This window comes from Sapajus apella, unplaced genomic scaffold, assembly GCF_009761245.1.
Source record: "Sapajus apella isolate SASKATOON/1434 unplaced genomic scaffold, GSC_monkey_1.0 scaffold10, whole genome shotgun sequence".
NCBI lineage: Eukaryota > Metazoa > Chordata > Mammalia > Primates > Cebidae > Sapajus > Sapajus apella.
The window spans coordinates 4,140,289-4,160,694 of record NW_022436950.1 but is presented as its reverse complement, the minus strand read 5'-3'; the positions used below and the strand labels follow the sequence as shown (position 1 = coordinate 4,160,694).

General features: G+C 54.5%; 1 protein-coding gene across 2 annotated transcripts; it reads right to left on the bottom strand.

Moving 5' to 3' along the window:
- Positions 1-2,503: 2,503 nt before the first annotated feature.
- GBX2 (gastrulation brain homeobox 2) lies at positions 2,504-5,628 on the bottom strand. 2 transcript variants are annotated; one of them, XM_032277834.1, is made up of 3 exons: positions 4,675-5,628; positions 4,365-4,401; positions 2,504-3,705 (listed from the first exon to the last, which is right to left on the bottom strand). In XM_032277834.1, the coding sequence occupies exons 1-3, from the start codon at positions 5,195-5,197 to the stop codon at positions 3,597-3,599; spliced, it is 669 nt and encodes a 222-aa protein (XP_032133725.1). In that variant the 5' UTR covers positions 5,198-5,628; the 3' UTR covers positions 2,504-3,596. The 2 variants fall into 2 exon arrangements, with proteins under 2 accessions (XP_032133725.1, XP_032133724.1); XM_032277833.1 differs by lacking the exon at positions 4,365-4,401.
- Positions 5,629-20,406: the final 14,778 nt, after the last annotated feature.

Below are 20,406 nucleotides of genomic sequence, written 5' to 3'. Positions count from 1 at the left end.
GCAGATGTAAGTGGAATTTATTGTAACAACAAATATAGTGATGTCAAAACCCAACCTTGGATTAAAGCCGGCAGCCAAAGGGGAAGTGTATTAATTTCCAACAGCATCTCAGGCCAGAGCCTATTAGAACAAGCTATTCTTCAGGCCCCCCCATCAGAATTAATCATTGGGAGTTAATTTGAAGCTCAGACAAGTTGCTGTTAATTTAGTGCAGGGAGGACGGGATGGAATAAAAAGCTGAGGTGCTGGCCGAGCCTCGTGGGTCTCATTAATCAGCCAGCTGAGACGGCCTGGCTTGATTACAATTTGCAAAAAAATTCATTAGGGCTCGGGCGATTGACAATTTTTCTCTCTGCCTGTGATGTGACTCATTAGGCAGCCAAATGAAAGCCATGATGACGGCCATGATGACAGCGGCCATCAAGCGCCGCTTGTTTATCTTCCTCCCCTCGGCCTGTCTCCCGGGCCTTGGCCTCCCCGCCGGGCTCTCGGGGGCGCCCCGGCGCCCAGGGGTTGGGGAGGGAGGGGGTCAGCGCCCTGAGGAGCAGGAGGGCGGGCAGCGTCGGCCGGCGGGGGGAGCCCGGCCCTCTCTTCGTGCCTCCATAGGGCGAGGACCTCGCGGCTGGGAGGGCCCAGAGCTTGGTCCCAGGAGCCGGGCTTCCTGATAGCGGCCTCCCGGTCCTAATGGGCTTCGTTTTCCCGCCGGGTTTGCGCGGTCAAGGCTTCGGATCCCTCTGTGCCCCTCATCCCTGCCATGGCTTTTGGAGAAGGCGGCTGGGGGTTACACCTGTTATGGTGGAAGGAGATAAGGGGGGCATTGCACGATCTGCGGAGAATGCCAGGGTCTCTTCCCCCCACCTGCAGTCCCGGCGGGACGGGGACCACAGCTCCCCCACCTTCCCGGCTAAACTCTGTGCCCCCAGCCACGGTTCTTGCCAGGGGCTCCGATGCGGCTCAGGGGTAGACTGGCTCAGGTGTGTGGGTCGGGGGACGGCGTCCCTGCAGGCCTCGAATGCTGCAGCAGCGTCGTGTGGCCAGTGGGGACCTGCCCCTGGCAGATGGCCCTCACCGGCGACCTGCGCTCTTTGCGTCCTGGCGGGCGGGATCTGGGCCGTGCGGTCCCCGCGCCGGACCAGGGCATGACCTGGGCGCCATCCCCTCCCTGCCAGGCTTATGGCGCAGGGCGTGGGGGCGGCCAGGAGCCGCTGCAGCTCTCGCGGCCCCGCAGAGCAAGCCGAGGCCCTCGGAGCACTGGCCCTTCTATTTTATTGGGCTCGAAAACCAAGCCTGGGCCATTTTCCCCCACCGGAACTGCTGGGAACGCAGCGGGAAAGGGTGACTCTGTCGCTGCCAGCCTTCACCCTGCGCCTGAAGTTTAAGTGGAGGTCTTGGTCCCCAGGCCCCTCCGCCGCGGGGAGGTGGCGGCCTGTAAGTAGTAAAAATTAAGTCATTGTTAGTGTTAACCCACGGCGGGCCGCTCTTCCCTTTCTGGGGCTGAGAACCGCGCTGAGGGCCGAGCGCCGCTGCTTGGAGGCGGCTCCCCGGCCTTCCCTCCCTCCACTCGAAAGGCTGAGGCTGGCGAAGCCCAGGCTTCTCTCGCGCTTCGGGCCACTGGAATGGTGGCATCACGCTCACCCTCGCCGGCCCGCTGCACGACCCTGGGCGCCCCGGGCCTGTCCACCGCAGCCTCTCGCGGGCCCGGCCGCAGCATCTGGCTGCGCGCTTCCGGGTCGGGCAAGGAGCCGCCGGGGGTGGGACAGGAATGGACCTGGGGACCCGGCACGCCCCACCGAGATGGGGAGACGCCCAGCTCCCCGGCCCCTGCACACCGACCCCCTAGCTCCCCTGCGTAGCCTCTCCCCTTTCCCCCTTTGTGGTGCGGACTACCGGGGCGTCCTCGGAGTGGGGCGGCGGCCGGGTCCCGCCCCCCGACCCCGCCCGGAGGGGGAGGTGCCGGGGCCGTGGGCGCTCCAGCCCGCCTCCGCCTCCTACTGAGGGCTGCCGGGAAGCCGGCTGGGCTCGCTGCGATTTTGCTCCAGTCGGCAGATAACGCCGGGACCCTGATTTATGGACCCTCCACTCTGCGGGCAGGCGAGCGCCGCTTCTTTTCGGGTCTGAGATATTTGTGAAGGAAGGACGTTTCCTCCCTGGCTGTAGTCGGTTTGGAGCATCAGGAGTTTGGGCAAAGCCACCAATACCCGCACTCGCTTGCCTCCTCCGGGTACCCACCGCTTCCTGTGGCCGAAGTTTGCCGGCCTGCGGCCCACGTATCGATTAGGCTGTGCAAAACGGGAGATAGATTTCTAAGGTGAGAATTCGGTTTTTTAAAATTCGTAACCCTATTGGCGCCCAGCCTCCTATGCTAGGTGGCTCAAGTCCAGCCTGCCTAAGGAGACCTGGCCAGGGGACGTTTCTCCAGTACTGGTCCCAGACCAGTTGTCCGGCCACACGCTGGCAGTGCCCGGACAGTCAAATTCTGGACACACTTCTGAGGCCCAGGGACTGGTCTTTCTTCCCCCTCTCCTTTTTATTATTCACAAGACTGAAATTGTTTAAACGTCATAACTTATAAGAAAATAAGCTACATTGAAATAAATTAACACAACGGAGACGTGCTTCACATGGCTCAGTTAGGATAGGCAACCCCAGGGGAAACCAAAGCCAGGCACAACCAAAGCAAAGCAAAGCGAATTTCCAGGCTGCCTAACAGTGTCTGCTTTTCAGTCAACTCAAAAAGCCAGAATGCAAACCAAAATCAGTTTCAACCCCAGCGCTTGTTCTTGGGTTTCACGTTTACCTTTGGAAAAGTATGGAAAGGAGGCTGCTAACCGCGCAGATTACAGCAGAGGTTTGTTTTCTTCTGAAATGAGTGGAGAACATTATTGGGTGATTAAGTCCTATAACTTTCAAAATACTGCAGCTGAGATCCAGTCTATGGAGATATTTATGTACAAAGTAGCATAGTATAATAAATATTTCGAGTGTCTTCTGGTGTGGCAGTAAGCCCCTTCAAAAGCAGTTTTTTAAGCCCATGTAGTGAATATATTCTCAATTTGCTTGGGATGGACACAGCTGGGCTGTGACTTCGAGTGTTGCTTCAAACACAGTGGAGTCCACCATGGGTTCCCTCGGGTGCCGGGGCTGCTCCAGGTGGGTGCCGGATCCTGGCCCTTCTGGACCCTCAGGGCCGGGCCTGCTCTAGCTGCTGATGCTGACTTCTAATGGCGAACCTGCTGACGTGGACGGGGATGGGGACGACGATCTTAGGGTTCCGGGAGGGCTCCCCTGTCTTGGAATTGGCATTGCCTGCCTTCACCCGTTTCCACTTGGCCCGTCGGTTCTGGAACCAGATTTTCACCTGCACCTCGCTGAGTTTGAGGGCATGGGCGATCTGCGAGCGCTCGGTCAAGGAGAGGTATTTTTTGCAGTGGAACTCCTTCTCCAGCTCCAGCAGCTGCTCGCTGGTGAAGGCAGTCCGCCGCCGCCGGTTCTTGCCCGTAGACGTGGTGCTGCCCGCCGCGCCGCTGCTCGGCGGGGTCTCCTCCAGCGCGTGGCCCGGGTCTTCCTCCTTGTGAGCCGCCTGGCCAGTCAGATTGTCATCCGAGCTGTAGTCCACATCGCTCTCCAGCGAGAAGCTCTCCTCCTTGCCCTTGGGGTCGTCTTCCACCTTTGACTCGTCTTTCCCTTGCCCTCGGACAGCCCCGACTGAAAGCAAAACCAAACGGCATTTTATTACATTTCTCACGCTGGCCTTCCTTTCTCCTTCCCACCCCCCACCTTTAGCGGATTGTCTTTCTATGACATTAACACATTGTGATTTCCTGGCCTTTGAGGGGTAGAGGAGGGGTGGGGGGAGCGTGAGAAAGCTCAAAGGCGAGGAGGCAGCCGCAACGGCCCTTTGCCCAGAACCATCACTCAAAGGGCTGCCATGCCTCCCCTGCACCCTCCCAGCCTCGGCAGCATCGGGAGAAGTAGCAGGAGGCTCGAGGCCCAAGAGATTGCCTGCTTTGTCCCAGGAGTGGGAGCTGGTTGAGAACTGAGCGGGGATTCACGATCCATCCTGCCTCCCCCACCATGAAAATTTAGTGAACCTCAATTGCTTCCTAACCGGAGTGGGGGCGTAGGGACGTGCAGATCCCAGACTGTCTTTTTTGAGACAGACAACGTGGGTCAAAGGGATGTTTTGTGGCCTTAGAAGTTCCCACCAGACACTCCCAACACACACGCAGACAGCCTCCAAGCAATCAGTTTCTCCCCGACGAGTAGCAAGACCAGTGAAGGGGTTTAAAAAGTCTGGGCGCCCGTGGGCACACGCACGGCTGAGACGCGCAGCCCAACCGACTCCCCTAGAGGCTGCAACCTACCCAGGACCCGAGGTCACCGCGGAGCGGGACAGGCGGACTTGGCCAAACGCATCGCCAGATAGATATGCGGCCCAGGGCAGCAGCTGGTCGCCGGGCGCTAAATGCCCCCCCCCCGACCCCGCTTGTTGCGTGGCTCTGAATGCCCCCCCCCCGAGGCCCAGCGGCACAGCCCGGCCGCATCCTCCAGCTACTCGGGCTGGGGTCGAGCGGGGGCGCGGCCTCGCCCCCGGGTCTCCCGCGGGAACCCGGCGCTGGCCCGCCCCCGCCTCCTCCCGCCCCCGCGTCCCGGCTGCGCGCGCCGCCGACTCACCGAGCGAAGCCTGCACCGCCTCGGCCGCGGAGAAGGCAAGCAGCGAGCCCTCCTTGGCCAGGAAGCCTTTGCCGTCCTCTGCGTCAGCCTGCAGCGCCTCCGCCTTGTCGAAGTTACCGCCGCCGGGCAGCGGCTGCGGCGCGAACTTGCGGGCCGCTGCCGCCTCCTGGTGCTGGGGCGACGCGGAGAAGCCGCCGGGGAGCGTGGCCATGAGCGTAGAGGTGAGCGCCATGCCCTGCGCTAGGCTGGAGCAGAAGCCAGTGGGCAGGCTGGGGATCTGGTGGTGCGGGTGTGCCGGCGGCAGCGCAGGCTGCAGCGCGGCCTGGGGCAGCGCGGGCGGCGGCGGCGGCGGCGGCGGCAGCACTACCGGCCGGTAGGGCATGAACATGGGGTAGCCGGTGTAGACGAAATGGCCAGGGCTGGGCTGCGGCGGGCTGCCGATCAGCGAGTCTATGCTGAAGGCGGTGCTACTCCCCAGCGGGCGCTGCATCATCATCAGCGACGGCGGGAACGCTGCGCTCATAGACGCGCTCGTGAGAGGCCAGCGAGAGGCGAAAAGTCCCCGCGCCGCGCCGCCGCCGGGAAGCCCGCCGGACGCCGGGAGCACCTCCGGGAGCGCCGGGCAGGGACCGAGCGGGGCACGGAGAGCAGACGCCTCCTCCGCTCAGTCCTGGGCCCACTTCATGCCCCGCGGATGCGCGGGGTGCGCGGGATGAGGCCGTGCGCCCTGGAGTGAAGAGGGCGCCCGGGCCCCGCGGGCTCGCCGGAGCCCCCGTCCGCCGCTTGCCCGTCGGAGTCCGCGCTCGTCGCGGCTGCGACCCTCGGCCCCGGTTAGCTGCTGTCCGTGCGTCCGTCCGTCCGTCCGTCTGTCCCGCAGTCCGTCGCCTCCCGCGGGCCGCTGGGGAGCGCGCGAAGCCGGCGTACTTGTCTCCGGCGGGCGCCGCCAGCACCTTTAAATCGCGCTCCTCTTTCTCATTCACATTTTGCCTGCCGCCTGGGCCGGCTCGCCTCACGTGGGGCTGGGCGCCGCTGGCCATTGGCGGCGCGGGGCGGGGGCGGGGCGCAGACGGGGTCCCGCCCCTTCCACCCAAGCTGGCGGCGAGCGGGCTGCAGGCGCCACCGTCCGAGCGCGCAGGCGGGGGAGCCGGAGCTGCTTGCCCGGCCCGGGCGGCGCAAACTTGAGAGGGGCGGATGGCACCTCCGAGGCTTGGACCCTGGTGCCTTGCAGCCTTGTCGAGGCCGCCTTGAAGGGCAGCCTCCCGGGCCCGCAGCCCCGCGGCTGGTCCGGGGGTGCTTTATTTCTTTTACTGTATTTAGAATGGAACCAACCTACCTGCGGTTCACTCCAGCGCTGGGTGCTCCGGCTGCGCCTGGGGTCCGGGCGAGGGTCCTGGAGTTGGGGGCAGGGTCCTGCCCCTCCGGATCCACCCCTGGGGCAAAGGTTGGGAGTTGGCAGCCCCTGCCCTCCGCTGGGAACCCGCCGGGTTGCTAGTTGCGGGTCCGCGCTCCGGGTGGGGCGGGGAGGCTGCTGCTTCCCGCATCCCGGGCTGGGCCCTCCCGTGAACGCTCCCGTCTCATTTTTCATGACATTCTTAATCATCGCACCTATTTACACACTTTGCCGGCGCGCACCAAAATAACAACCACGATAATTATGATAATAATGAGAGTCCTTTATCTACTCCATCCTCGGGGAGGAAGGGGGAGTTGCTGCGCCTCCAGATTGTATAACGTGAGATTATCCTGATGAAAGCTTTATGATGTTTGCTCAAATAAAAGCTGCGTTTTGTAAATAGGCGCTAATTAAGCACGTTGCGAACGCGGGGAGTGCTCACTCTGGCGCCGCCGCCCAGTTTCCAGCGCGAGGACTCGAGGGCGCGCGGTTCCTCTGCTGACTGCGGGATGGAGCAGATCCCTCAGGATGTTTCCCCTGTTCTCGACAATGGTAAAGACCCTCAGATTTGGAATTAAGGGAATTTGGGGGTGGAGGGAAACGAAGGACGTTCTTATCCCCTCCTCCATTTTAAAACAAAAACTTTCAGCTCTTGTCTTCCCTTTAAAAATGGAATCATTTGTGACAAGGGCAGACCGTGCAAAGCGAGCCAGCGCGCACGGGGCTTCCTCGCGCCTCCAAGGCCCGGGCTTCAACTTCCCGGGTCTAGACATCAGCCCTGAACCGCCAACAGCACCGGGTTGGGCAGAAGGAAAGAAGGGCATTGTTAGTTCGGTCATTAAAAATCTGCTCACGCCGAGGAGCTAGTGGTTGGGGAGTTGGCCCGTGTTGGACGTGTGTTATGTATCACTTACAAGCACATTTAATTGGGAGATAAAGATAAATCGATCTTTATGAATTTATCGACCCGATCCTTTGAAGCTCTTCTTTCGCGTTCTTCCTCTTTCTCTCGTTCTAACCCCAATTCCCCCCCGGGGGACGTCTTAATCCCAGATCAGCTCCTCCGCCGGAGTCCCGCTGGAGACCCACTGCCCACCCAGCGGGCCTGAAGGAAAGAGGGGAGGGTTCATCCTTCAGGGGCGCTGGGAAAACTCGCTGGTCCAGACAGCCAGCCCTCTCCTCCTCCTTGCCTCCTCCTCCCTCGCCACCACCACCCGGACAAAGACGTCTCGAGCGCGTTTCCCCACTCCAGGCCGCAGTAATAGATCGCTCCGGCAGCAGGCGGTTTGAAAGGAATTCATTAGGACTCTGCCTGTATTGCCTCCCCTGACTTCACGCCCAGACCCCGAGGTGGCTTAGGCGGTGTGAGGGGAAATGAATTCCTTTTGGGATCCATGGGGAAGGAGGTGTCTGTGGGGTCTCCAGGCTCTAGTCCTCCTTTTTCACTCCCAGAAAAGAAGAAAAAGAAAAAAAAAAAAATCGAAGCTCAGGGCAAAAGGCTGATTTCTTTATGAGCATAATAAGCACTCCCTCTCATTATGAGATAGTTACAGTACCACAGACTTGGGTGCCATTACCTTGTTTTTTGAATACTAAGAAACGCTCCGCTCCTTCCTTGATTTACGTGGCTACAGCCAGGGCCCTTCCGGCTTGCCACTGGCAGGCCGGGGAAGTTGTTGTTCATGTTGCCTGGGTAGGTTTGCCATGCACTTTGCTGTTTCGCCACAAAAATATTGTTCTAGGGACTTTTTGTCGCCTGATTTCCCTCCGAGAGACAGGGATTCCTTTGATTATTTTGGTAATAATTCTACATTTAAAGTTCAGCAAGAAGATTTAGGTCTGTTGAATTATAGCTACACTTGAAATAATTTGATGGCATGTTATTTGCATCCATAAATTGCCATAGAAAGTATTGACCGCAGGGGTTATAATACTAATCTTTTATTAGTGAGTTCAGATAATTCTCATCAATATGAATTTTATTTACTAGTGCCTTTTTCGCGAATGTGATGCAGTAATACTTTCTCATCTAATGCTTAACTGCTTAGAAAACGACTGTTCGCGTCATAAAAGGATCCTTGTGTTTCGGCATGATTAACAAGATTCATTGGGGGCACCTCAGCTACCTGCAAAGCGTTCAGAGCGTGGGGACTGCGGATGAGAAAAGCCTTTAGAGTTTTTCCTCGGCTCCTCGGAGAGATTTATGGGCAGGAGCGACAGATACAGGGCTTATCCATCCTCCGGATCCCTACCTGCTTAGCTCGCAACAGCCTCCAACTGCAGGGTCTTCCGTGACTCAGCTCGGCCCAGTCGGCGCGGGAAAATTACCGGGCACAGATGTTTGCAACTTTGTCCCCTCCCCCCTCCAATTAGGAAAAATGAAGGGCGCACCCGAAGGGAGAGCTGGGTCCTCCAACTCCAGTTAACTTTGTGGACTTCCCTCCCCCCTAGATGAAGATAGCTCTGCTCCTGGGCACTTTACTCGACAGGTGCTAGGCTAGTGCCAGGTTCAGATTATGCCACTGAAAAGCGCAGACATTCCGAAAAAGTGATGCTAATTAAGTTGGTCCCTCGTTTCGGGGCTGTCCCAGGCTGCGCTTGCAAGCAGATGTGTGAAGGCTGAGGGTAAAACAGAAAACGAGCAAGAAAATGAATATTCATGCAGCAAACTTGCGCTGGCCTGCCCAGCCCAGCCCAGCCCGGAGGAGGAAGCACCGCGCGAATCGCGAGCTTTGCTGCCGCCGCCAGAGTCGATGTCGCGGGTGGTCGTGGAGAGGAGACGGTGTGGGCGCCCGTGGTCTCGGAGGACGCCGGGAATCCTGCGGGCCTCGCGGGTCTGGCGCTCCCTCCAGTCGCCCAGTCGTAGGCGACCGGCTGGTTTCTCGGGCAACCGAGTTGTTTTTATTTACAGGGATTTTGAGGAGCCCGATCGTTTGGTCATTACTGCAGCTCTTGCTCCTGGCAATAGTTGGGAAATAACTTGGGTTGGGTTTTATTTATGGAAGGGCAATTGGGATTCACACTCAGCTAACCCTGAACAGTCCCTCCCGAGCCCAGGACGGCTTACAAAGGGGTGCTTGTGCAAAATTCCCCATCAGACACACCAATTTGCAAGTAGCAGAAAGCATTGAAGCCTCATCTTTTTAAACATTTTATTCAGCTTTTTTTTTTTTTTTTTTTTTTAAATCTGAAAGCCCAAAATAGACTCCATGTGGTTCTAAGTGAAGTCAGCCTCTGGCTGGCTTTGAAATAGCTCCTGCAATTATGTAAAAGAGCCATTCACCAACAGGACGGAATTAAAAGGGATCTCGCCCGCTTCCCTTTCATTGCCAACCTCTCATGTTTGGCTTTTCAAAGCACTTCCAACACGATGTCTTTCTCCAGGACAAAAGGCAGAACAAAAAAAGTCCCCAAACTTGTAAATTGAACGTCAAGGGAACTTTAAACAATTTAAAGCCCATAAATAATGATAAAGGGGACTGGCAAAAAAGGCAAACCCATTCAATTAATATAGTTTCCCAAGCAAAGATCAAGTGGTTTATAAAATAAAAGTCTTTGGTTTCATTATTCTGCTCCTTGAGCATGCAGAAAGCAGGACAGGGGGTTTTTCTAAAGCGCCCTGAAGAAGAAACACTTTGCGGGACTGTGTGTGCTGCGACATTCTTATGTAGAAACTTTGCTTTTTGTCCCCCACCCCCAAAGTAGCAGAAACAAAACAACCGCAAAATAGAAATGTGAAGGGGAGGGACTTTTCTTTCCCTTCTTTATTTCCTCCTGGGAGTTGGAAAATGTTATCCGCAGGCCTGAAGGCCGGGAAATGTGACCCTTCACACCTGCGCCACCCTCTCCACCCCAGCAGCGAGGAAAAGGCGGAGCCATAGCCGCTCGGCCTGCAAGACGAACCCTCACGAGATCTGGGGACAGGAGAATAGGGGGTGGAATTCTGCACAGACCCGGAGCCCCTGGGGCTGCAGGCGCTGTCAGCCGACGGCGCACCCGGGTGCAAGCTGCGTGCGCTTGGAGCCCGGGACTCCTCCAACTCCACGCGGATCTCGGCTCCCCTGGCCAGTGTCCAGATGTCTGAAGACGCTTGCGGGTGTCCTAGTTCTTTTGCAGAGCAGTCCTAACGGTTGAAGTTGGGGAGCTCAAGACCATTGGGGGTGACTGATCACCCATCACCTTCGTCCTGGAATCCCAGCGCCCGCGCTCACCGCTTGTCTCTCCGGGAGCGCCCAGCCAGGCCAAGGGAGATCGTGGGGACTGAGCCGTACGTTCTCCCCGGGGCTCCCAGCCTGGGAATAGGGAGCGCCAGGCGGAGTCCAGGCTGGGGGCTCTGGCCCATGGGCTGCAGCTGTGCGGGTGGAGGCCGGGGGTGCGGGTGGGAATGGTGTCCCCTTGTGTCCCGCCGGGGGCTGGCTTCGGCCGGGGTTCTGGAGGCCGCGTCAGCTGGCGAGCCCCAGACCCCGGAGTGTTGGGGAGGGAGACAACACCGCCGTGCGCTTCTCACCTGGCTTTATCTCTTCCCATCTGCTCCCTCGGATTCCACCTTTCGGGGACTTCAAACGCGCCCTGCCACCCAGAGCCCGGCTTTCATCTCCTGCACAGCAGGCATTGTTTGCGGGACTTCACAGAGATGCTAATCCCCTGCCCGGCCTGGGAGGCGGGCAGAGGGCACGCAGGGGTGAGGGGGTGCGTCTTGGCCTGGGCTGGGGACCTTTGGGACAACTGCACCCCTCAGAGCCCTGAGGAGCCGGTGTCTGCTACGGTGCCGGCGCTGCATCTTGCCTGCCTCGTCCTGGAAGGCCGCGGACACGTCGCGGTGGGCCTGGGCTGGTCGAAGCCAGCGTCCAACACATCGAGAAGGAAGAAGCGGCGGGCCTGGGACGATGGCCGGGCTCAATTGTGGGCCCCACGAGCTTCCAATGCTCGCCAGGAGACCGTGTGTCTAGAAGAGGCAGGTGTCTCTCATGGAGACTCATGGACCCTATGAGTCCTTCCTGGAGGCTGGAATCCCGCGAGACTCTGGGACACCCCAAACCAAGTCCCCAGCTGCAGCCTCCACCTGGTCCAGATCCCCTTCAGGGACGTAGTCTTTTAAAGGGAATGCAATCTGCCCAGAGTGCACGCATTTAACCCTTTAGGAACCTCGCTGGAGGGAGCAGGGGGGTGTTGGATCAACAGCCATCCATGCCAGGGGCACCCCTCCAACTTTAACTTCTTACGGGAAAATCCTGCAAAGCAGAGCCTGAATTTTCTCTGGTTATTTCCTCCTCCCATACAAAAATGAGACCTGAAAAGAATGTCACAAGACAGGGCCCGGGCACTGGGTATGAACGGAAAGGAGAGATGTTGGCTAAATGGAGAGGGAGAATTGGAATGGCCTCCGTCACTCCTAACAAATGCCCCAGGTGGAACTCCCAGGGAAAGTCATGTAAAAGTCATTGGAAATTCCAGAGAAAAGTCACTCCGAAATAAGCTCATCTGGAAAACTCAAGGGTAGGTGTGTCTGTAACTGATCAACTAGCCCCACTGACATTGCCCTAAAGGACCACTGTGCCTATCAGAGAAAGCTCCTCAGGGAGATCAACCCTAAGTGACGAACTTTTCCCAGGAGAGAACCGGAGGGGAGTGTGTGCTGATGTGAAGTGGTGGTGTGGGGGGGTCCATTTTGTTAACAAAAAAGTGAGGGCAACAGATTCCGGCCCCTTAAAGAAAGTAAACAGGATCACTTCACTTAAAGTAGGACACCAGACTTACAGAATCAGGGAAAAGGACACTTTCCCTGAAACCACCTGGGGCAGACGCATTTCCATATTGGAGGGGCATCCCAGGGTAGATCACAGCTCTTGTTTGAGAGGCTTGAAAGCCCTGGAGAACCAGAGCCAATGGCGACAGACTCTACACCCACCCCCCCCACCCCCCCACCCCGCTACCTTCAAGCTCTTGGAACCCTCACCTATCCTGGGCTCCGAGGTGGGCTGTGAGGTCTCCCAGGAGGCTGAGCCAGCTCCTGAGCTATGAGAACTGCAAGGTAGACTGGGGTCATCTCAAGTAGTTCCACAGTCAAGTCCCACCTCTTGATCATTCTCTGCCACTGTCAGAGAAGGTCGGAGTGAGTTCACAGGAAGGAGAGTCCCTTTGTTTTTTAGATCTGCAATTGTTCCCAGTGCCAGGTTCTTTAAGTACATAGCCCCTTCTTGGTGATTGCAGAAATAATTGGGAATAGTGACCTCCTTGGCCTTTGACACAGAGGACCTTTGAGTTTCTTCCATTTATCATCAGAAAAAATACAGAGAACTCCATTTGCATGACTTTGCTGCCAACAATTACATCTCCCAATGGGTGTGGCCTGAAGTTCCCAAGCTTTAGAAAAAGAAGGAACCAAGAGTGAGATCAGAGAACGAATCCAAAGATCCCGAAGTATTTCCAGCTAGTGACAAACAACTGCTAGAGTGCGTGTGAATTAAATGGGTAACTGAGGGAATGAGTAGAGTAATTCTTTGAGTCACAGTGGGAAACATCCAGAAAATTGCTGGAATCCAGAATGCTGTCTCTTAGAAATTCCTAGAGGACATTTCTGGGTTTGTAGGAAATAAAAACATTTTGCATGGGGCACTTGGCATCTTCTCTCTCTCTCTCTCTCTCTCTCTCTCTCTCTCTCTGTGTGTGTGTGTGTGTGTGTGTGTGTGTGTGTAGCGTATTTTTTTTTCCTCCAAATGATGAATACAGAGTAAAAGAAAAGGTGTTCAGACTTCGCTATCTGGTATTTATTCTGCACAGTGACTTTAAAACACCCCTGCAGGGGAAAGTCATTCACAGGACCCTGTGTCATTTCCCTGTGGTTCCTTTACACCCATCCTGGAGGCGGGCAATTGCTATCTGCAGGGGACACAGCCATTGACACCAGAAGAGGAGCTGGGGGCTGGTTCTGGGGGGGTCCCGTGTGTGTCAGATGCCTAGTGTGACTAGGCCACAGCACAGCAGCCACTGCTGACAGCGACTTTGTGAATGGGCCTCTTCCAGGCCCTCTGCCTCCCAGCTCTCCTTCTGGGCTTATGAGAAAAGCTAGTATTGGAACTAAACCAAAGTCAGACGCTATCTCGCTTGTCTCTACCTGGACAACCCTGTTCCCTAAGTCTGTGACAATAATGAACACTGAAGCTTTAGAAAGAGCTGAAATTGATCATGGCTCAGAAAATGAGATGATTGGACTGGATATCATGTGACCAACTTTGATGCCTTCGTTGAGTTCAGGGACTTTCTTCTTCCTCTACTTACCCAACCTCATTCCCTCCCCATGTCCCTACGTTATGAAGGTGAGTGTTTTAGAATCTAATGTTACTGTGACTTTCCTAGTCTATCTCTTGTCTATTATCAATTTCCCCCTGTTCTCATGTTTCTTGTAGACCCAGTTAAAGCGCAAACAAGAAAATCCTGGAAACCTTAAGAGATGAGAGACTTTTTAGAGTTTAACTTTATTCTAACTAAAAAAGCTTCACATTTAGTTCATTCCTCATATTGTAAGTTATTTGAAAATTCATACTTTGTAGCGAACTTTGTGATGTAGTTTTACAATATATTTTTAACTAACAAGTTTATTTCATATCTGTAAACAGAACTCAAATCAGTATTGTAGATTTTATAGTTAATGAGGGAATGGCAGGAAACAATTTTATTTAAGGCTTCATAATTTCTGAAGAGCCTCTTGAGTGTGCAGGGCGCTCAGCCCCCGGAGCGCCCCCTATGCACCACGTGAGTAATGGCATCCGCGGTGGAGGCTGGCTGGGCTCCGATCCAGGGTAGGATGGGCCTGTCCATCCCCAGGGGTCAGAAGGACTGAGAGGTATGTCTTTCTCATGCCTATAGTTGGAAAGGAAAAATTTCTTTAATTTCTTTTCATTTTAAACACCCAGGCCACCCAAGATGCCCTTGATACAAACGGTGGGGAAAAAAGATCAGACCTCCAGTGTTGCTGAAGTTGTAAGAAACAGTGTCAGAGTTTGGAGGTGATCTTAGAAAACCCACCTCGGGTTCCTTACAGAAGCCATGTGAGGTTCTCCCGGCTCTGCCTCACCCTGAGCCGGTCCTGGAAGGGGATGGATAGGAAGCCCTCGGACGTCTGGGCCTGAGGGTCCTGGGCTGCAGCCGAGTCCACCCTGGCCTCTGCAGTTCTATTTGTCTAGTGGGCGGAGTCCCTGCTCTCCTCCATCAGCGGCCTGTGACCCAAACATGGGGATAATTAATATAGTGCGTGTATCAAGAGTTGTTGTGGGTACTGCACTCAATCGTGTAGCACACCTGGGCCGGGCACCTGGCCCAGAGAGGATGCTTGGGAGGGCACCTGCAGGGGAGGAAGGGCAGGCTGCAGGGCGTTTGGGGAGCGCGGGCCAGCCAGGGGTGAAAGCTTGTGCCCTCGGAGTGAGGGTACCCGTGAGAGGGCAGAATCTGGACACCAGATTTTGGAGAATGGATTTGTTTAGTATTAATTAATTTTTGAGACGGAGTCTCACTCTGGTGCCCAGGCTGGAGTGCAGTGGCGCAACCTCTGTCTCCCAGATCCAAGTGATTCTCCTGCCTCAGTAACTGGAATTCCTGAATAGCTGGAATTACAGGTGTGCACCACCAAGGTTGGTTAATTTTTGGATTTTTAGTAGAGACAGGGTTTCACCATGTTGGCCAGGCTGGTCTTGAACTCCTGACCTCAAGTGATCCACCTTCCTTGGCCTCCCAAAGTGCTGGGATTATAGGCGTGAGCCACCGCGCCTGGCCTCTGGAACATTTAAAAACAGACCAGAGGCTACACAATGGAGCAGGATGCAGTGTGACATTTCACAACACACGACGCCCCCCCCCCCCCCCCCCCCCCGGAAGGGAGAGCCTGCGAGCACCTCTCCTGGGTGGGCGCAGCGGCATCCCCATTGCACGAAGCGAGAGGCGCGGAGACCGTCCCGGGCCCTGGAGAGTCATCCCTCTGCCGTCTGCTCTCAGCACCGTCTGGCATCGCCAGGGCGCCAGGCATGGCCTTCCCAGGGAGAAGGCTTTTCCGTCATTTTCGATTATTTTACTTTAAACATGTGTTAAAAACCTCAGTTCCATTCGTCTTGTGGGCCAGGGATAGGCAACCCGTGCATCTAGACCTCCTGCTTCCCCCCCACACTCCGTCTCCCCGGGGCCACCCTACACCCCATGCCATCAGAGTTTTGAACCCCTCAGGAGATGGAGCGGGGATGGGCGAAGTTGGGGGCAGGACGCGAACTGCCAGCCAAGGACAGAGGGCTGGGCTATCCCTTCGCTCCCACGGGGCACCGTTCTCGCCGCAGGACCCTGGCCCGAGCGCGCCCCCTGCGGGCCGCGGTGGGGATCGGCCTCTTGGAACGAGGGAACTGGCCGCGCGCTCCGGGGCAGGAGGCGCGCTGCCTCCAGGTCCTCCCGGGTGGGGGGTCTCCCTCCGAGACCCCCGCGGGAACCCGTCCTGTGCACTCCCGGATTTCCGGTCTCTGACCAGCCGGGGCTTCATTTCTCCGCCTGCTTTTGCGGCTCTCCTCCTCCCCACGCTTTTTTTTTTTTTTTTTTTTTTGAAGGAGCAAACATCCCCAGCTTTAATGCGGCCCAATTATCTCGTTTGCACGACTTAAAATGTTTCTCTTTAACTCATTTCAATCTAGTAAATATGCTTCAGTAAGGAGCTAATTTCTCTGGGATGGCTTCGCCTCGCCATTTGCATATAAAGCGCGTTGGGGGCCGGGCCTTTCTCGCAGTGCGTGGGGTGCGCGGGCGGCAGGCAGCCAGGCCTCCTCGTCCAGGGAGGTCGCCTAGGTTTGGCCTAGAGAAGGCGGAGGCTGGGGTCTGCGACAGCGCCTGGGGGCCAGGGTGACAGGGAGCGCAGATGAGCTGGGTCCAGGGGAGGGGACAGGCCGCTCTTCTGAGCCCCCCGACCCCCGCGCCGCCCCGACCCCCCGGCCCTTATCCCGAGGAGGGGACGCCCTTGGGGTACCGCGTCGGCGCGAGGGTCGGGGGCGCATTGATCCTCAAGTGCGTTTATTAAATCGCGCCTGGAGATGGATGGACGTGGATACAGGAGAGGAAATCTCAGGGCTCAGTCGAGCAATCTCCTGGCTTTAAATTCCGAATAAAAGTCTCAGATATTCCCGGGTCATGGGGGCACTGTCTCATTAAAACCACTCTCGTCCTGAAACTGCAATGCAGACATTAAAGTGCAGTATTTTTCAATTAGAGCTGACGAATTCAATCAAAATTCCATAGATTAGGATGAAATGAGGCATGGGTCATTTACAGGGGAATTTAATTGCCGAGCCATTAGACAAATAGTATATTTGCCATTCCCACGTTATCCATCATTTTCGACATCAATACCGGGGCCGCATCTCCCCGTCCCGCGGCCGCCCGGCGTCGGCTGTAAACACTCCCTTTCCTGTATCTTCTGATTATATCTGATTTCATTTAGGGCCATGGGGGATTATAAATGTTCACGCAATCAAGTTCATTAGGACTTCAAATCGCATTTCTGATTGGGATCGCTCTGCCGCCGTCCTCCAGCGCCTTTCAAACCCCAGCGCGAGGCTTTCAAAACATCTTTTTGAATTTAAAGCCTCACATCCTTTTGTCTTCCGACGCCCCCTCCCGTCCCACCCCGCCCGGCGGCTCCGCGCTCTTCGGGCCTTCCCGGGGTAACAGCCTTCAACCCCTCTTGCTGCGCATGGGGCTGGGGAGGGAGGGGCTGGACCCCCGCGCCCCCCCCACCCAGGCCCGCGCAGCGCTGGGTTCCTCCGCAGGCTGTCGGAACCCGACCCCCGCCACCCCATGCCATGCAGCCGCGGGGCGCTCACGTCTCTGAGGCCTGAGCTCGGCGCAAAGGACGGGCCCCGCGTGTTCGCGGATCGTGAATGGGAGCCAGCCCCGCACCTCCCATCCTGGCTGGGCGCTGCGGGTAAGGGAACAGAGCGGGGGGGCGGGGCGGCGACTCCCGCCTTTGAATCTCCTGGCCGAGGGCCTCTGGGCAGCGATTAGACCCAGCCTTGGGGACTGGTGCTGGGGACCCCTTCCTGAGCTGGTCCTTTTCACCCCAAAGCCCCAGGTGAAGGCTCTACCTGGTGGAGCAGCACCTCTTTCTTATCAGCAAACCCAAGAAACAAAGGGGGAGCCTCTTCCGGGGAGAGCGCAACGAGAAAGGCTCAAGACATCCCTTCCAGCATAGCTGAAAAATAATAGCTTAATATTAACTGCTTCTCATAAAAATATACTTTCACAGAGACACAGTTACAAGAAGCAAACCCTCATTTTATCCAGTACTTTGTGCTCATGGCTGTTAGCTGCCTCAGTAATTTAATTGGAATGGAACGTGAGAAATGTGTCATTTTTGAAGAATTTATGCATCACTTCCTAGAAATCTCATTGTGTTAACTAGGAGCCTACTGCGTTCTGTTTAGAACCCATAATCACATTTTTATGTGTCTGTATTACGAGTTAATGTGACCTCCTGTCTTTAGCAGATAAAAAAAAATGTTCTTTTGCGATAACATCTGTATCAAACTCCGACTTACATCAAATACGCCGAAACCCTGGTTTTCCAAGGTTCTCCAAACTTAAGAACTTTCTTAAGAGCAGGGAAAATAAACGTGAATGGAAAAAGTGTCTACCAAATGAATAATTACCCACCAAATTAAAACCGTGCGTTAAACATAGTCGACAGCAAATACTGCATTCTCAATCATGTTTATTGCTTACAAATTGCATTACAAAGAAATCCACTCTTTTTATTGGAGTGATTAAGCAAAGAATGTTAAGACTGCAGAAATACCATTCTGGAAAATTAGATGAAGGCTGAAAACCGGCTAGTTGCATTGCTATAGTAAACGTATAATTTTGTTAAAGAACACGTTTAACACACAAACGAGGATTGGGCTGCTATTATGGCATCATAAAAGAGTCGACTGAAAATTATATTTATTTATAAACACATTGCCTATAAACTGCACATATTTAATACAAAGGAAGCAGGCAATTCCATAATCGATATTTTAATTACTGAATTTTTTATTGTGGGAGCATGATTCTATGTGATAGTTTACGAATCTGTAGTTTTCTAGGCTCTCCTCCCGTTTTGCATGTGAGCTGAGATCTTCCTGTTTTCTCCCTTTTTGAATTCTGGGGAGGGCAGGTTGGTGAGCGAGGGTGAGACCGTTTGCCTGTGGCGCCACCTGCAGGCCTCTCTGAAAATGAATTTCCATACCTCCGCAATCTTCCCCAGGGTTCTAGATTCTCAGCCTTATTTTAGCAGTTTAGTGAAATTAATTTCTGTTGTAACAGAGAAGGGTATAAACAATTTCACGGCAAATCCCAGAGTTTGAAAAGGATTTTGATGTTTCCAACTATACTGAAATCCTAGAAATAAGATGTAGTATTGCCATCATTGAAACACAGGGGTTTCTGAATATCCTATCTGCACGTAGAAAATTTGGCTAAGCAGTAATTTATCCTTAATATAATGGAATAAAAGATACAACATTCTTCGTTTATCCCTGGGTCCTTGGGCAGCCCTTAAGAGATGAAAAGCACTTGACAAGCTAATGACATCCAAAATTGCAGTGATTGGACTGCTTCTTCGGTGCCCGGTGTGGACAGGAGGTGGGGCCCCTGGAGCGGACCAGCTCATTCTCCAAGCCTGTATTTTACACCATTTCTGCAGAGGGTTAAGTGTTGTTTGCAAAAGTTCAACAGCCTGCCCCATCAGCATGTGTCTAAAGGGTCATTTCAGAGATTGAAAATTTGACAATTATACAGTTACTGGGATCAGCAAATGCTCTGTAGACTTAAGAGAGTCAGTGGCTCTGATTTTCTTCAAAGCATACTGAGTCGATGACTATCAAGTAATTTAAATCCACATAAATATACTAAAAAGACAGGCCTAATGCCGGGCTCAGAATTTTAAACATAACGTCATGCAGTGCCGGCTTCAGGTACTAATTGCCCGTGGACTGTGGATTGTGTCCGAAGGTCCAACCATGAACGTTTCATCCTGGGCTGGACATGGTTGGTGCTGAGAGGCCAGCTTCCCCAGGACCAGTGTTGGTGGAGAGCCTCATTTGTGTATATTTTTTTCACTCTGCCACCAAGTTTGGAGTTTGTAGCAGGATCTCAGCTCACTGCAGCCTCTCCCTCCCAGGCTCAAGTGATCCTCCCATCTCAGCCTCCTGAGTAGTTGGGACCACAGGCATGTGCCACCACGCCTGCTAATGTTTTGTATTTTTGGTAGAGACAAGGTTTCGCCATGTTGCCTGGGCTGGTCTTGAACTCCTGAGCTCTGGCGACCCACCAGCCTCAGCCTCCCCAAGTGTAGGGGTTACAGGTGTGAGCCACTTGTGTCTTTTTAAATTCTCTGTGGTCAAATGACAAGTAATAATCAAAGACATTCAGTAAAAGTTGGGGAAAAACATTCCTCTGTGGTCTTTCTTTTTTCTTTGATTCAGGGTCTTACTCTGTTATCCAGACTGGAGTGGAGTGGTACAATCATAGCTCACTGCAGCCCTGACCTTCCAGGCTCAAGTGATCCTCCTGCTTCAGCCTCCCGAGTAGCTGGGACCACAGGCGCATGCCACAGTACCTGGTGAATTTTTAAATTTTTGGTAGAGATAAGGTGTCACTGTGTTGCCCAGGCTGGTCTTGAACTCCTGGGCTAAATGGTCCTCCACTTCCCAGAGGGCAGGGATTGCAGGCATGAGCTCCTGCGTCCAGCTGTCTGCTGTCTTTTCTTTCTTTCTTTTTTTAAAGTAGAAACAGGGCCAGGCACGGCGCCTCACGTCTGTAATCCCAGCACTTTGGGAGGCTGAGGCGGTGGATCACCTGAGGTCAGGAGTTTGAAATCAGCCTGGCCAATATGGTGAAACTCCATCTCTACTAAAAATACAAAAATTAATCAGGCATGGTGGCAGGCACCTGTAGTCCCAGCTACTCAGGAGGCTGAGGGGGGAGAATCTCTTGAACCCTGGAGGCAGAGGTTGCAGTGAGCTGAGACTATGCTATTGCACTGCAGCCTGGGCAACAAGAGTGAAACTCCATCTAGAAAAAAAAATGATAATAATAAAATAAATAATAAAGTAGAAACAGCTGGTAAATCATCCCTTTTTGTTGTTACTTTCTGAATTTTGAGCTATGTGAATGTGTCATTAAAAACTAAATTTGAAATTAAAGGAAATAATTTAGACCTTTTGAGGTAGAATTGAGTTTAGATAATACACTCAGAGAGAAAAAGAATGCTGTTCAATGTGAACTGTATATGAAAGAAACACATTTTTAGACCCTTTAATAAAACAAACCAACCA

Excerpts from the sequence above, each read along its gene's own strand:
- GBX2 (XM_032277833.1), bottom strand. The coding sequence starts at position 5,197 with ATGAGCGCAGCGTTCCCGCCGTCGCTGATGATGATGCAGCGCCCGCTG. Across the intron at positions 3,706-4,674 it reads GGCGGTGCAGGCTTCGCTCG|TCGGGGCTGTCCGAGGGCAA; the intron begins GTGAGTCGGCGG and ends TTTTGCTTTCAG.